General features: G+C 64.5%; 1 protein-coding gene across 1 annotated transcript in view; it reads left to right on the forward strand.

Annotated features, from left to right (window-relative positions):
• The window catches only part of PIWIL2 (piwi like RNA-mediated gene silencing 2), a 13,691-nt gene extending 1,762 nt beyond the window's left edge, over positions 1 to 11,929 (forward strand). Inside the window, exons 2-19 of the mRNA XM_026081680.1 lie at positions 1,589 to 1,699; positions 2,174 to 2,291; positions 2,496 to 2,620; positions 2,708 to 2,788; positions 3,332 to 3,445; positions 3,816 to 4,004; positions 4,155 to 4,239; positions 4,490 to 4,579; positions 4,922 to 5,062; positions 5,179 to 5,292; positions 6,004 to 6,192; positions 6,704 to 6,805; positions 6,943 to 7,062; positions 7,780 to 7,868; positions 8,349 to 8,454; positions 9,332 to 9,585; positions 9,676 to 9,783; positions 10,396 to 11,929. Of these exons, the coding sequence (XP_025937465.1) occupies positions 1,589 to 1,699; positions 2,174 to 2,291; positions 2,496 to 2,620; positions 2,708 to 2,788; positions 3,332 to 3,445; positions 3,816 to 4,004; positions 4,155 to 4,239; positions 4,490 to 4,579; positions 4,922 to 5,062; positions 5,179 to 5,292; positions 6,004 to 6,192; positions 6,704 to 6,805; positions 6,943 to 7,062; positions 7,780 to 7,868; positions 8,349 to 8,454; positions 9,332 to 9,585; positions 9,676 to 9,783; positions 10,396 to 10,552 (2,293 nt within the window). The 3' untranslated portion in view covers positions 10,553 to 11,929. The remainder of the gene's footprint in view (positions 1 to 1,588; positions 1,700 to 2,173; positions 2,292 to 2,495; positions 2,621 to 2,707; positions 2,789 to 3,331; positions 3,446 to 3,815; positions 4,005 to 4,154; positions 4,240 to 4,489; positions 4,580 to 4,921; positions 5,063 to 5,178; positions 5,293 to 6,003; positions 6,193 to 6,703; positions 6,806 to 6,942; positions 7,063 to 7,779; positions 7,869 to 8,348; positions 8,455 to 9,331; positions 9,586 to 9,675; positions 9,784 to 10,395) is intronic.
• Positions 11,930 to 13,132: the final 1,203 nt, after the last annotated feature.

Genomic DNA, 13,132 nt, shown 5'->3' on the forward strand with positions numbered 1-13,132 from the left:
CCGGAGGCCCCCGTGCCGGGGCGCCGGGCCCTTCCGCCTGCCCTGCCCTGCTCCCRGGCCCCGGGCGGCCCCTGGACCCCCCACCCTGGGCAGGGCGCTGGGGGCCCTGGGCAAGGCCCAGCGCCTGCCGGGGCCCGGGCGCCAGGTAGCGGCTGCAGTAGCACCCGCCGGGGCCGTGGGTCTCGTGGGGTGGGGGGAAACGCAATGAAATCCCGGGCGGAGGCGTCAAAGCCGGAGGGGAGGAGCTGCCTGCGGGATCTCCCAGAGCGTTCCCTCCGGAGCGCTCGGGAACAGGCTCTCAGGGATGCCCCCCCCCTCTCCCTGCAGCCCAGCCGATCCTTGGGGAAAGGTTGGGAATGGGGGTTTCTCTGCGGCGCTGCCGCCGGGGTTGTGATCCCACTGGGAACGCCGCCAGCATGTCCCGGGCAGGCCTGGGAGCAGCGCTCCGCCCGGCGCGGCCCAAAGCTTCCCCCGTTTGCCCTAAAGCTTTCTCTCCGCAGGAGCCGCTTCCCTCCCAGGCGTCGCTCTCCTCCCTGCTGTGGGATCTTGGCTTCGGGACTGACCCGCATCCCGCCTTGGAGCGCGGGGACGGGCCCGGCGGTGGGTCAGCTCCCGCCGCGCCTCCACCCGGCCTCGGCCCCCCACTGGCCCCCCAACCCCTCTCCCTTCCCGCGGGCCGGGCCCGGAGCGTGGCAGTGGCTCGGCCCCTCTCCGCGGCGGAGGACGGCGAGCGGGACGCGACGCTCGGTGCCCGGGGCAGGTGAGTGGGGCCGAGCCGGGCTCCCGCGGGGCTCGGGCGGCCGAAAGCCGCATCCAGCTGGGTGCTAAAAATGATGCCGTGTTTTTTTTCCGAGCGACGGGAGTGGCCCGAGTCCCTCCGGCTGTTGGGTCACCAGTGGCAGCTGCGCTCCAGGGCCGCGTTCGTAGGTGGTCTGGGGCCGGGGAGGGATAAAGATGCTCCGTGAGCGCGATGGAGCCCCGCTGCCCGTGCAGCGCCCGATGTCGGCGTCGGCGGTCGGGCCGGGTTTTGCGCTCCCGTCTCCTGGAAGCGCTTTGCTGCAGCCTGCTTGCGGGCGGCAGCACTGCACGGCCGGAGCGCCAGGCCTCTCGCGGCTCCGTGCCAACCGCAGCAGGGGTGTCGCAGCCGCCCCCGGCTCCGCGGTGCCCGTCCCACCCTGCGCCGGCGGGTTGCAGCGCCGCCCGGGGCTCCGCACACCGGGACCGTCGTCGGGAGCTTCCCGGCGCACGCGCATCGTTGACTCGGCTCTCTGTCCTGCCCCGCGGCGGGAATGCAGGATCCTCCGGCGAGGCGGCGGGCAGGTGCCGCCCGGCCCCCCCGGCAGAGGAGCTGTGCTGTTCAGCGCCAGCCTCGGCGGCGCGGCCCCGCGCCTGCCCGCCCGGGACGCCCCGCTGCCCGCCCTGCAGCCCTCGCTGCCGCCGCCGCCGCTGCTCGCCCCCGCGCCCGACCTCCCCCCGGCCGCCGGCAGGCAGTAAGTGAAGCACTGGCGGCGTCCGCGCCGGCTCCTCTCCTTCCCCGGCTGCGGAGCGCGGGGAGGCGCCGACCCGCCTTTGTGCATCTCCCCTGCAGAGCGGCAGCGGCGAAGCCGGCGTCGAAGGGAGCCGCTTCGCCGCTGGGCCTGAACGTGGTGAAGATCCACTGCCAGAACGAAGCCGTTTACCAGTACCACGTGTCCTTCAGGTAGTGGCACCCGGCGGGCGCTGTGCCGTGCCGTGCCATGCCGCCGGCACGCCGGGAGCATCCCTCCTGGGAGGGCGGGATGCCGGGGCCGAGCTTTCCTCCCGCAAGTCGGGAACGACGGCGCTGGGCTGCGAGGTTGCAGGTGGGCCCTGCACAGCCGCAGCCCTGCGCTGCCGCATCCCTGGGAAAGCCCGGCTCTTCCAGCGCCCTTCGGAGCAGCCGCTAGATGGAGCGGGCAGCGCGGACACGGCGCGATCTGGCTCGTGTGGGCAGGCCCGGAGGGCTGCTGCAGAGGAAAGCTGGTTCGAAGCCTCCCTTCTGCCTTCCCTCGGGTGCAATAAGCCGATTAGCTGCAGCTTTTCTGCTCCGGGGGTTTCTGAGCCCTTAGCGGGGAGCGGCTGGGGGCGGAGGGTTGCGAGCACGCGCCGTGCAGAGATCGCAGCAGATGCAACGGTTCTCGCTCGCGTCCTGCAGCCCCGACGTGGAGTGCAAGAGCATGCGCTTTGCGATGCTGAAGGAGCACCAGGCGGTGACGGGAGACGTCACCGCGTTCGACGGCGCTATCCTGTACCTGCCCGTCCTGCTCCCGCAGGTGAGCTGTAACGCTGGCGCCGGCCAGGCCGGCTCGCAGAGGCCGGCACCGAGGGTTAATCTGCAGCCGGGCGAACGCTTTGCAGCAGGAGGGGCCGTTTTGGCAGATCCGGAGGGGTGGGCGTGCGCCCAGCCTGCGTGCGTGCGTGCGTGCCGGGGAGGAGAGCATCCCTCCTGCCCGGCCTGAGGCACCTTCTCCCCGCAGCTGGTTGGTCTGAAGTCTCAGAGGAGGACGGACGGGGAGGAGATCAGCATAACCATTCAGATGACCAAGGTCCTGGAGCCCAGTTCGGACCTGTGCATCCCCTTCTACAACGTGGTTTTCAGGAGGTGAGGGAAGGCCCAGGCCCCCTTCGCGCTCTGCGTTAGCCTTTCTCCCCTCGGAGCCCTGAAACGATGCTGGTTTTTCTTTTCTAGAGTGATGAGAATTTTAGATATGAAACTCGTTGGGAGAAATTTCTTCGACCCTACCAGGGCCGCCGTGCTGCAGCATTACAGGTGGGTGCTGGACACGATCGCCTCCCTCGTGCTCGCTCAGGCGTGCTGATGCTGAGCGTGAGATGGGGACGTGTCCGGCCTTCAGCGAGTCCGTCTGGGGGAACGCAGCCGGGCTGCGAGGCTGGGGACTCTTAAGGAGCATCCTTGAGTTGTGGCTGCGGCAGGCGCAATGAGTTTCTCTCTCGGGCCGTGCACCCGGTCCGTGTGACAGAGCAGGGCTGTCCTGCACGGCTCCGTGTTCGGGCCGACAGCTCTGTCACCGTCGCAGCTCAGTAACCTGAGTCTGGAAACTCGGAAGTCTTTGCTTGGTTAGCTCTCGCCCTGCTGTCGGCCAGCTCTGGTTAGCGTGACCTCAGAGCGCCTATTTTCTGCAATGCAATTCAGGGGTTATTAGCTGGAAGCTGGCAGCCAGCTGGGAAATAAATTCTGTATGTTTTGAACGCTCTTTGGCTAGCAGGACGGCTGCCCTGCTCCTCTGGCACAGCCGCGCAGACAGCTCTGGCGTTAACGTGARCTCTGTTGTGGTTCTTCCCCTTGGCGAAGGCTGCAGATTTGGCCGGGGTACTCCGTCAGCATCCGGAAGAGGGACGGAGGTCTCTTCCTCTYGGTAGATGTCATCCACAAAGTCATCCGGAGCGATTCTGTCCTGAATTTCATGTAAGAGCAGAAAAACCTGGAGGAGCCCTGCAGGGCTCTGGTGCCTTGGGGAGCTGCCTTCCGGCGTCTGGGACGGCTCTCGGCAAGGGCAGTGCTGTGTGCTTTCCCTGAGGCCCCCGATGCCTCTGGGGAATAGCCAGTGCTAGCAACCGCCGTGGCTTCTGCAATGAGACCGCTGGTTTGGTGCACGCGAACCACCTGGTGCCGTTTTGCAAAGGGCATTGAGCCAGCGTGATCATTCTGAACGTGCAATGCGAGGCTTTTCCATGCACCTCTTCCTGGGCTGCCGCGGGGTAGCGGGAGCAGGGCTGCGAGTGCCTCCCGTCCAAGGAGGAAGCTGAAATCCAGCTTGACTTTCTCCCCKCCGCAGGCACGCGATCTACCAGCAGAGCGCGAGCAGCTTCCAGGACGAATGCACCAAGCAGCTGGTCGGCAGCGTGGTCATCACCCGCTACAACAACCACACGTACCAGATCGACGATATTGACTGGAACAAGACCCCCAAGGACAGCTTCACCCTGACCAGTGGCGAGGAGATCACCTTCGTGGACTACTACAGGTAGCATCAGTGCTCCTTCAGCTTTAGGAAGGGTCCGACGCCCGGCTCGGATGCCGAACAGCCTTTTCCGAGGCTGACGAGCTGCAGGCTTTAGTGCAGGAGCAGGAAACCGACTTGTGAAGTAGTTTCCTCTCCCTGCCGTTTTTCCAGCAAAACCTACGGGATCACAGTCAGAGAGCTGGACCAGCCGCTGCTGATTCACAGGCCCAAGGAGAGGCTGACGCCRGAGGGGAAGGTGAGGGCTGCCGCAGAGGAGCCCTGCGCGTCCCGGCCCCTCCGCGATCTCTGCACCGGGAACCCTGCTCTGCCGAGGCAGGAATGGGGCTGGCGGCTCCCCGGACCCGAACAGGGGAGGTCAAACCCACGGTCTCTCCTCTCTCGGCCGCTCCAGCCCCCATCTCGCCCATCCCTGGGAGAGCAGGGGCTTGCAGCGCCCTTTCCGTGCGCAGCAGCGTGCTAACAGGGCCTGGCCTCTTTCCCTGCAGCATCAGCTCAACACGATACTGCTCGTGCCGGAGCTCTCTTTTATGACCGGGATCCCGGAGAAGATGAGGAAGGACAATCGAGCGATGAAGGTCAGAGCGTGCTCGCCTCGGACAGTCCCCACGCGCGTGAGCCTGCATCCTGGGAGAGGGCCTGGTGCTTGGCAGGCCGTTTCCTGGGAYGGGCCTCTGGCTGCGCCTGCCCGTGCTGGGCTCTCCTAAACCTTTGCCCTTGTGTTCGCCTGGTGGGAGATGCAGCCCGGTGGGCGGCTGGTTGGGAGAGCCGAGCCCCAGCCGGCCATTGCCTCCCTCTCCCGGGGAGCCGGCACTGGAGGTCGGACTGTGGTTTCACGCAGGGTTTCGGATGCGGCGCGGGGCGGGGGATTCTGGGCTGTGGTTCCCAAACGTGCCTCCTCCCCCGTGTGTCCGGCGCAGGACCTGATGTACGAGATGTCGCACAGCCCCAAGCAGCACTACGCTCGCCTGTGCAGCCTCCTGCGCAGGATCGAGGAGAACCCGGACGCCACGCGGGAGCTGATGCGCTGGGGCCTGCGCCTGGACAAGGACATCTGCAGGGTAAGGGCTGCTGCCGGCACCTGGATTTTCGCTGCAAGAAAAAGGCATTTGGGCTCAGCGGCTGTCTAAGTTGTGCGTGGGGGGCACCAGAATTACTTTCAGTTTCGGCTCTTCAGACCCAGGGCCGAATCCTGCCCCTGGAAAGGATCAACCTGAGGCACAGCACCTTTACGCCCTCCGAAGACCTGAACTGGAACAAGGAAGTGATACGGGAAGTCTGCATCTCCACGGTGAGCGGTGGCTGCAGGAGGAGCTGCCGTGCGGAGCAGGCAGCCCCTTCAGCTCAGCTGTTAAAACAACATCCCTTTGTTTTGAAATTGGGATGGGTTTTCTTAGTGCTGGAATCCAGACTGCTCCGYTCCTGTCTGGACACGGAGCTGTGTTTTAACTAAACCCCTCAATTTATTTACATTGGCCTTATGTTTTGGCCTGTTCTTCCTAAGGAGGTTAGAGGTATGTGGCCATGGTGTCTGCTTTCCCACCTCCTCCTGAAGTCACTGTAGGTTTTCAGCCACGTTGGACTGAAGGAGTTGAATATTCCTGTGTGCCCAGTAGGTTCCTTGGGTTGCTTTCCCTGTCCCAAATTTCCCTTCTCTGCTGCATGGGGAGAGGCTGCCGGGCTGGGAGCCGAGTGCTGCATGTGGGCATCCGCGCGCTCCTCCCGCTCCGTGTGCCCGGGCTGCTGGCTTGCTCTTTGCTTCCGGGCGAGCCACTTGGATGTCTCCGTTTCTTTGTTTCCTTCTGTGCAAAACCGCAGTGCCAGGGCTGGGAGGCTGCAGGGGTAGAGAAAGGAGACGGTGCTGGGCACGCTGCCCCGTCCTCCCGGCAGGATGCGGCCGCGGCTGGGTGCGATGGGCTCGTAGCGGGATGGCTTGCCGGGGAACGCAGCAGCTCGGGAGCCGCGGTCCGACCCCGAGGGCTTGTCCTCGCCTCCCTCCTAGATTGCCATGAATTACTGGCTGCTGGTTTACCCGAAGCGCGTGCAGGACCTGGCGAAAGAGCTGGTGGCCGTGATGGAGAAGGTGTGCGGCCCCATCGGCATGCAGCTAAACCCGCCCGCCTGGGTGGAGCTGAAGGACGACCGGATCGAGACCTACGCCAAGACCATCAGATGCGTGCTGGCTAGCGAGGTAGCGGCGGGCCTTGGCCGTAAGCGGGTAGCTGCAGGGCGGCTCGCTTCCAACCCCGCGGGGACCGGCCCCCTCGTCTCCCGAGGCCTTCAGTGAGGAGAGGGGAAGTTTTCCCCCCCCTGCCTCGGGTGAACGGCCCGATGCAGCCCAGCCTGGGCTTTCCCTGCGGCCCGAGGGACCTGCCTGGGCCGGCTTGCGTTGCCTACGGGTGGGACGGGCAGCCCCGCAGAGGCTGGGCAATGCCCTGCTGCCCCAGGGTCTTGCAGCAGGCAGGTCCTCGGTGGTCGTTACTGCCGTTAAACAAGGCTAGCCTACGCACCCGCAAAGGGCCGGAGGCTGGATGGAGCCCGGCAATGGCGTGTCCCCTGGGGAAGGCTGTCAGGCTGCTGTTCGTGGGTCATCTCGGACTGGGGCTGGGCTGCCCCGTGGCCAGAGCAGCCTCTGCCTGCGGATGGACTGTGGCAAAGGCGGCTCTGCATGTTCCCTCCTCCCCGGCTTCGCTTCCTTGCAGCAAAAGGTGCAGATGGTGCTCTGCATCACCACCGGTAACAGGGAGGACTTGTACGGCGCCATCAAGAAGCTGTGCTGCGTGCAGTCCCCGGTGCCGTCGCAGGTGGGTGTTGCGCTTTGCCGGGCCCTCGAGGCGTGGGAGCTCTCCCCTTCGAAAGCGGCAGCCTGCGGAGCCGGGGAGGGCGCAGGGAGTCAAGCGTGCTCCTCCGGCCTCGCTTTCCTCTTCTCCCGTCGCTGCAGGTCATCAACACGCAGTCCCTCATGGGCCAGGCCAGCAAGATGAGGAGCGTAGCCCAGAAGGTCCTGCTGCAGATGAACTGCAAGCTGGGCGGGGAGCTCTGGGGAGTCGACATCCCCTTGGTAAGGCGTGCAAACCCCCCCCCCCCCCCCCCGCCCGCCCCCCCCCCCCCCCCACCACCCCCCCCCCCCCCCCCCCCCGCCGCGGGAGCCTCTGCGCGCGCGCGCGTGCTTGCGTGCTCACGTGCGCAACAAGTTTGCAAGCTGTGTGCTCTAAACTGACTTTGCGTTTCTCTCCCCTGCCTGGCACACGCCTGCACAGGCGCTTGGCTGTTCCCTGACCCTGTTAGGGGAAGGCTTGCCGAATGAAAGGGGCATTGAGTCTCTCCCCGAAACCTCCCCTTCGGTCTCTGGCAGGGGACTGTTCTTGCTGTTCCCTTGCAGGGCCGTGAGCGCGGGGAAGGGAGGGTGCAGTGATTAGCATGCTAGCCAGGGCGGCGGGGGAATGTCCTGCTTCGCTGTCAGGCCGCTCTGTGCTGGCAGGGCCAAATCCACAGTTGTTAAGCACTAGACTTTCTGGTGGCTGCAAGAGCAGTTTCTCGCCTTGACTGATGCGGTATTGTGATCACAGGCTTCCCTCGGGGAATGCAGATAAAGCCTCTGCAAAGCTGGAGAACGGCAGCTCTGCTCTGTGCGTGCAGCTAGAGAGAGCGGGGGCAGGACAGGCCACAGGCCTCAGCCTCATTCCCCAAGTGTTCGGACACGGCTCCCGGAGAAACGGGGAGTCGCGCTGGTGCCTGACTCCATCTCTGTGTTCCCGCCTCCCTTTTCCCTTCGCAGAAACATCTGATGGTCGTCGGCATGGACGTGTACCACAACCACAGCAGGACAACGCGCTCTGTGATCGGCTTCGTCGCCAGCACGAATCAGTACGTCGCTCCCGCCTGGGAGCGCTCTGCTTCTCCCCTGCCTCTGCCGTGTCCTGCCGGCTCTGCCCGCAGGCGTCCGGCCCCCGGGGTGCAGGCATCCAGCCTAGCTGCGCTCCCGCTGCGAGTGCCCGCCTGCAGCTGGGCTCCGGCGTTTCGCACCTCCCTGTTTGCCCTTCTTTTCCCCTGTGCTAACGCCAGCGCTTTGTTTGCCGCCGTGTCCCTGCGCRGTGCTACCTCGCCTTTCCTAGAAAGGGGAGAAGGTAACGACTTCCCCTTGGCTGCTGCGCTCAGCAAGGTCTGCGAAGGCGTTTGCGTTGCCAGCCGCTAGCACAGAGCGTCGTCTTTGATGTGCCCTTTGCGCCGTGCTGCTGGGAAAGGCGGCCGCGAAGGCCGAGCTGGAATTTACTCCAGTTTGCACAACCGCTCTGGACTTTGGTTCCCGAGCGCGGGTGCCTAACGTTCGGCTCTCTCTGCCTCGAGGGTCCTCACGAAGTGGTACTCGAGGGTCGTGTTCCAGATGCCGCACCAGGAGATCGCCGACAGCCTGCGGCTCTGCCTGGCCGATGCCCTGCAGCGCTTCCACGAGGTGAGGCCGCGGGAGCAGGGAGCCGCAGAGCCCGCAGCGTGCCACGTGCTGGCTGCCCGAAAGCCCTCCGGGCTGAGGGGCTTCAGCATTTCTATTTTTAAAAAAAAGTCAGCCTAAATTCATGCAAGTGAGTAAATAGACTCTGCAGACTTTGGACTGGATGCAAAATCTGAAGTGACCCAAGCGTGACCCAGGAGGCTCGCTCTTATCTCGGGAACGCGCTAACCTGCCTTGAGGATTAGTTTGCACTGGGGCAAGTGCCGCTTTACTCCTTTGCTCGTATCACCGCTTGAGCCACTAAGCCTTGTCCTGTTGTCCCGCGTCCCCAGCGTGAGAAAAGCGACGCGGGGGTCTGCGCGACGGGGCAGGGGCCGTGGGCGTGCGGCTTGCGTGGGCCCAGCCGTTTATCCGGGGCCCGGCAGCAGCAGGGCTCTGCTCGGGCACTGCCAGCTCACAGGCGCTGTCGGCTCTTGCCATTTTTCCTTTTCCTCTGCAAATGCTAGGGAAACACCCTGGAAAATGGAAGTTTGCTACGATGGATCTCCCATAGGCAGGGTTAGAGCAAACACTTCTCTCTGTCCTGCCAAAGTCTCTGAAACGCGCTTTGAAATGCATTTGCTCAGGCTGAGTTTTGCCAGAAATATTCAGCGCCCCTGAGGGCAGCCGTTGTTTGTGATCCAGCAGCGATCAGGGACCTGGCTGGCTTTGCATCCCGGGCAAGATGCTCCAGAGTCGAGCCAGGACGTGTTGGCGCTGCTGTTTCGTGCCCAGTCTCCCACTGGCAGCGCAGTCAGGGAGCGAGTCTGTGCCCTGCCAGCCCGTCCTCTTGGGTTTGGGGAAAAACACCCGTGACCGCCTCGTGTTTGTGCTTCCCCAGGTGAATCACTGCCTGCCCAAGAAGATCGTGATTTACCGAGACGGCGTGTCCGACGCCCAGCTCGACACGGTGGTGAAGTACGAGATCCCGCAGCTGCAGAAGTGCTTCGACACCTTCGCAGACTACAAGCCCAGCATGGTGGTGGTCGTGGTGCAGAAGCAAATCAGCACCAACTTYTACTCGACTGTGGCGGAGAATTTGGTGTCCCCTCCGCCGGGGACGGTCATCGACCACACGGTCACCAGCTCGGAGTGGTGAGCGGCGGCCGGGCCGTGGCCGGCGCGTGCTGAACGGCGGGTGCTCTCGCCCGGCTTGCGCAAACCTTTTCCTTTCGTCCCTCTCAGGGAGGATTTCTTTTTGTTGGCCCATTGCTCCCGCCAGGGCTGCAGCGTCCCCACGCGCTACATCTGCGTGCTGAACACGGCCAACCTCAGCTCCGAGCACCTGCAGAGGTAAGGGCAGGCCTCTCGCGGCATCCCGCGCCGGCAGGGGTACCCAGCCCTCCCTGACGTTCTGCAGCGCCCCGCGCCCGAGGCGAAARCCTGGTTTTACTGCAAAACGGTTCCCTGGAAAGGGAGCCGGGAGGGCAGCCGGCACCCGCGCGAGCGTGGGGCTGCCTGCTATTACGGGGTGAGCTTCAGCTGGGAGGACTTGACAGGGAACGAGAGGGAGGAGGTGGATCGCATCCCTCTTACTCATCTCTGAGCAAGAAATAGCTGCGAGGCTGGTAAACAGAACCCTGCGGCGCCCAGCGCTGGCCCGGCCTGGGTGCCGCCGCAGGGGAGCAGCTCGGGCACCGGCGCTGCAATCGGGCACCATCAGCACCCGGGCAGAACCCGGCCTTTAACTCGCGCAGGCGGGAAGAAAATACCCCTGGGAGCAGGTGTAGCCTCGCGGGCTTCGCAGACCTTTCCCCGCGGCTGCTGGAGCCAGCACCAAAGCACAGCCTTGCCTTTGGGAGAAGGGGAGAAGCGTTTCTGCCGGCTTCTGGACGCRACGGCAAGGGAGCTGGGCTCCCCCGGGGGGGCGGCAGCGCTGACCCGCTCCGCTTTTGCTGTTTGCAGGTTGACTTTCAAGCTCTGCCACTTGTACTGGAACTGGCCGGGCACCATCCGGGCGCCCGCGCCCTGCAAGTACGCTCACAAGCTGGCCTTCCTCTCGGGGCAGGTGCTGCACCAYGAGCCCGCCATCCAGCTCTGCGACAAGCTCTTCTTCCTATAGCCGGCGGGGCGGGAAGCGCTGGGGACCGGCGCTCCGTGYGGCGCTGGCCGGCCTCGTCCCGGGGCTGTCCCTGGGCGTGGGGCGCCCGAGCCGCTCCTGTTGAGTCTCCTGCGAGGGGAATGTTTTTCCTTAAGTTTGTTTTGATGAGCGTATACATATGGTTTCTTCGGTTCCTTTTCCCTGTTGCTTTAAAAGGGCACTYTGCGGCGCTAGCTGGCTTGGGAAAAAGTCCTCGAGCGAGCGGCTCCGGGCAGAGGGAGGTGCTTTGCCTCCTGCCTCTTGGTTCTTGTCTCTGCTCCGTGCATGGAAACAAAAGCAGCCCCTGGTTCAAATCCACCTTCTCCGTTGCCAAATCCAACGCCCTGCCGGCAACGCAAAGCGAGCAGTAGCAGCGGGGAGGCCTCAGCCGAGAGCTGCTCTCCCGTCCCAGCCGCTGCTGGGCTCCCGGGACGCCCTCCCTTTCCCCCGCCGCGCTGCCCAGGACGCGTTGCGGAGGAAGGGATGTTTCTGGCTTGGGGAAACGTGGCCCCGGGGCTGTTTTCCTTGGAGATGTCTCTGGCACTCGGGTGGAGGAGCGAGGCCTGCCAGGAGCATCGGCCGTGGTGGCGAGGCCTCGGCACCGTCCCTGCCGGGGCTCCCTGGGTGCCTCCGCCTGGTCCGGATTAACCCCACACGGTCCGGATTAACCCCAAGCGGAGCCGGCCTGCTTGTCCGATGCTGCCGGATCCCGATGCACCGTCCCGTGTGCCCTGTGCTCCTCGGACTTCCCGGTGTTGCTGCTGAATGCAGAAACCAGAGATTTCCACGTTTCTCCCCCATCTCTTGCTTTGCCTTCAAGACAGCGGCAGGTTTTAGCTTTTACTTTGCTTTTTTCAAGCTCTTGTTTCATCAAGCCAGTTCCAGCTTCGTTGTTCATCACGTGCTTAAACAGTCACTACTTCTACAAGGAGAAGCCTTTATTTATTTATTTATTTTTATTCTTTCACCTGTCAGATTGATAGGAGAGCACAAACATCCCAAGGGAAAAATCACCTAGTTGAATGTTTCAGCTATTTCACGTGCTCTGTTGTTTTGGTCGGGGGTAGGAGATAAGTTTAAGAACTTGGAATTTAAAGCTGTCAGCAAGCAAATTTGAGCTGCTGACCGAGGTCTGCGGAAAGCATCCCCGAAACCACCTGGACTGCGCTTCGGAGTGGCGTCGGGGAAGTCCGCGTGCGTCCAGCCGGCTGCTCCCCCTGTGCAAACACGGGCAGGGATTAGGCTGCGGCCGGGAGCCTCCCTGGCCGGGCCTGGGCTCGCCGCCTCTCTGCGCAGTTTTAAAGCAAAACGTTAAAAAACATTTTCTTTTTTTTGGTGTAACTGTAGACACCCATTAACTTCAATAAACCTGTTCCCGGCAGCTTCTCCATCTCTCTTCTCCAGGGGCTGGTTTGGGGGCTCGGGGGGGAGATGGAGGTGGCCCTGGGATGATGCCCATCCGGCACGGAGGCTGATCTCCATTGGGAAAGGGCTGAGCGGGAGCCAGGCTGGGAAAGGGGCCATGCCAGGGCGGCTCGTTCTTCGCTGCTGGGGCTAGTGCCGTACCAGGAGCAAGCCCGCTCCGAAGACCTCGGAGCAAATACCCGGCGTGGAGCCGGCCGTGGCTGTACCAGGCTGCCGGCGGCGAGCTTGCCACGGGGGGGATCGGTGCCGCAGCGYGCCCCCTCCTCGCCCCGCACACGCCGGGTTTTTCCTCCCGGGTTAATCATTGCCCGCGCTGCGCCCCAGATGTGTCAGCACCCGATAGCGCCTTTTATTTYGGTTTATTTGCAAGCCCCACCGGCGCCCTGTGGACTTTGGCAGCCTCCGCAGAGCCCGGCCGGGCGGAGGCTCCGGTGYGGGGCCGAGAGCTCAGCCCGGAGCAGAGCAGGACGGGGGCATCCCTGCCCCGTGAGCCCCCGAAACGGCTGGGACCCCCCACCACCGCCTGCACGCTCCGGCCCCTTCCCGCGCCCGGCTGCACAAGCGCCTGTAATTATCCCRGCTCCCAAGGCTCCTGGCCTAATAACACTAATAACAGCCGACTTTTTTATAAAGCCCCGTAATTGCTGCAGGAGCCGGGGGGAGGGAGGCCTGCTCGTCCTTGGCGGCTCCTTGGGAGCAGAGCGGGGAGCTGGCACACGGGCCCTGCTCCGGCGGCGTTTGGGACGCGGGGACCGGGGCGGGAGTGGCGATGCCGCGGCGGCGATACCCGGGACGCCCCCGCTGCTGATGAGCGCGGGCCCGAATAAACCCTGTCCCGCCGGGCCCGGCAGGCCAACCCGGGGTGCTGACGGCAGCGGGGGCCCCGCTCTGTAATTTGCTGCAGACAGGTATAATCAGGGCGGTGGGGCGGGCGCTGCCTGGCGCCGCGCCGGGAGCTACAAAAGCCGCTGTCGTGCCCCGGTGCGCGGCTGGGGGCCGAAGCTGGGATCCGCGTCCCGCGCGGGCAGCGGTGCCGGAGGCTTCGCCGCGTCTCCTCCGGGCTGGTGAGGGCCTGGCACCGCTTTGGGGTGCCCCGTGCCCCCGAAGGCTGCCTGGGGGGGGTCAGTGCGGGGGCTG

Source organism: Apteryx rowi, unplaced genomic scaffold (genome assembly GCF_003343035.1).
Source record: "Apteryx rowi isolate R43461 unplaced genomic scaffold, aptRow1 scaffold_56, whole genome shotgun sequence".
Classification (NCBI taxonomy): Eukaryota; Metazoa; Chordata; class Aves; order Apterygiformes; family Apterygidae; genus Apteryx; species Apteryx rowi.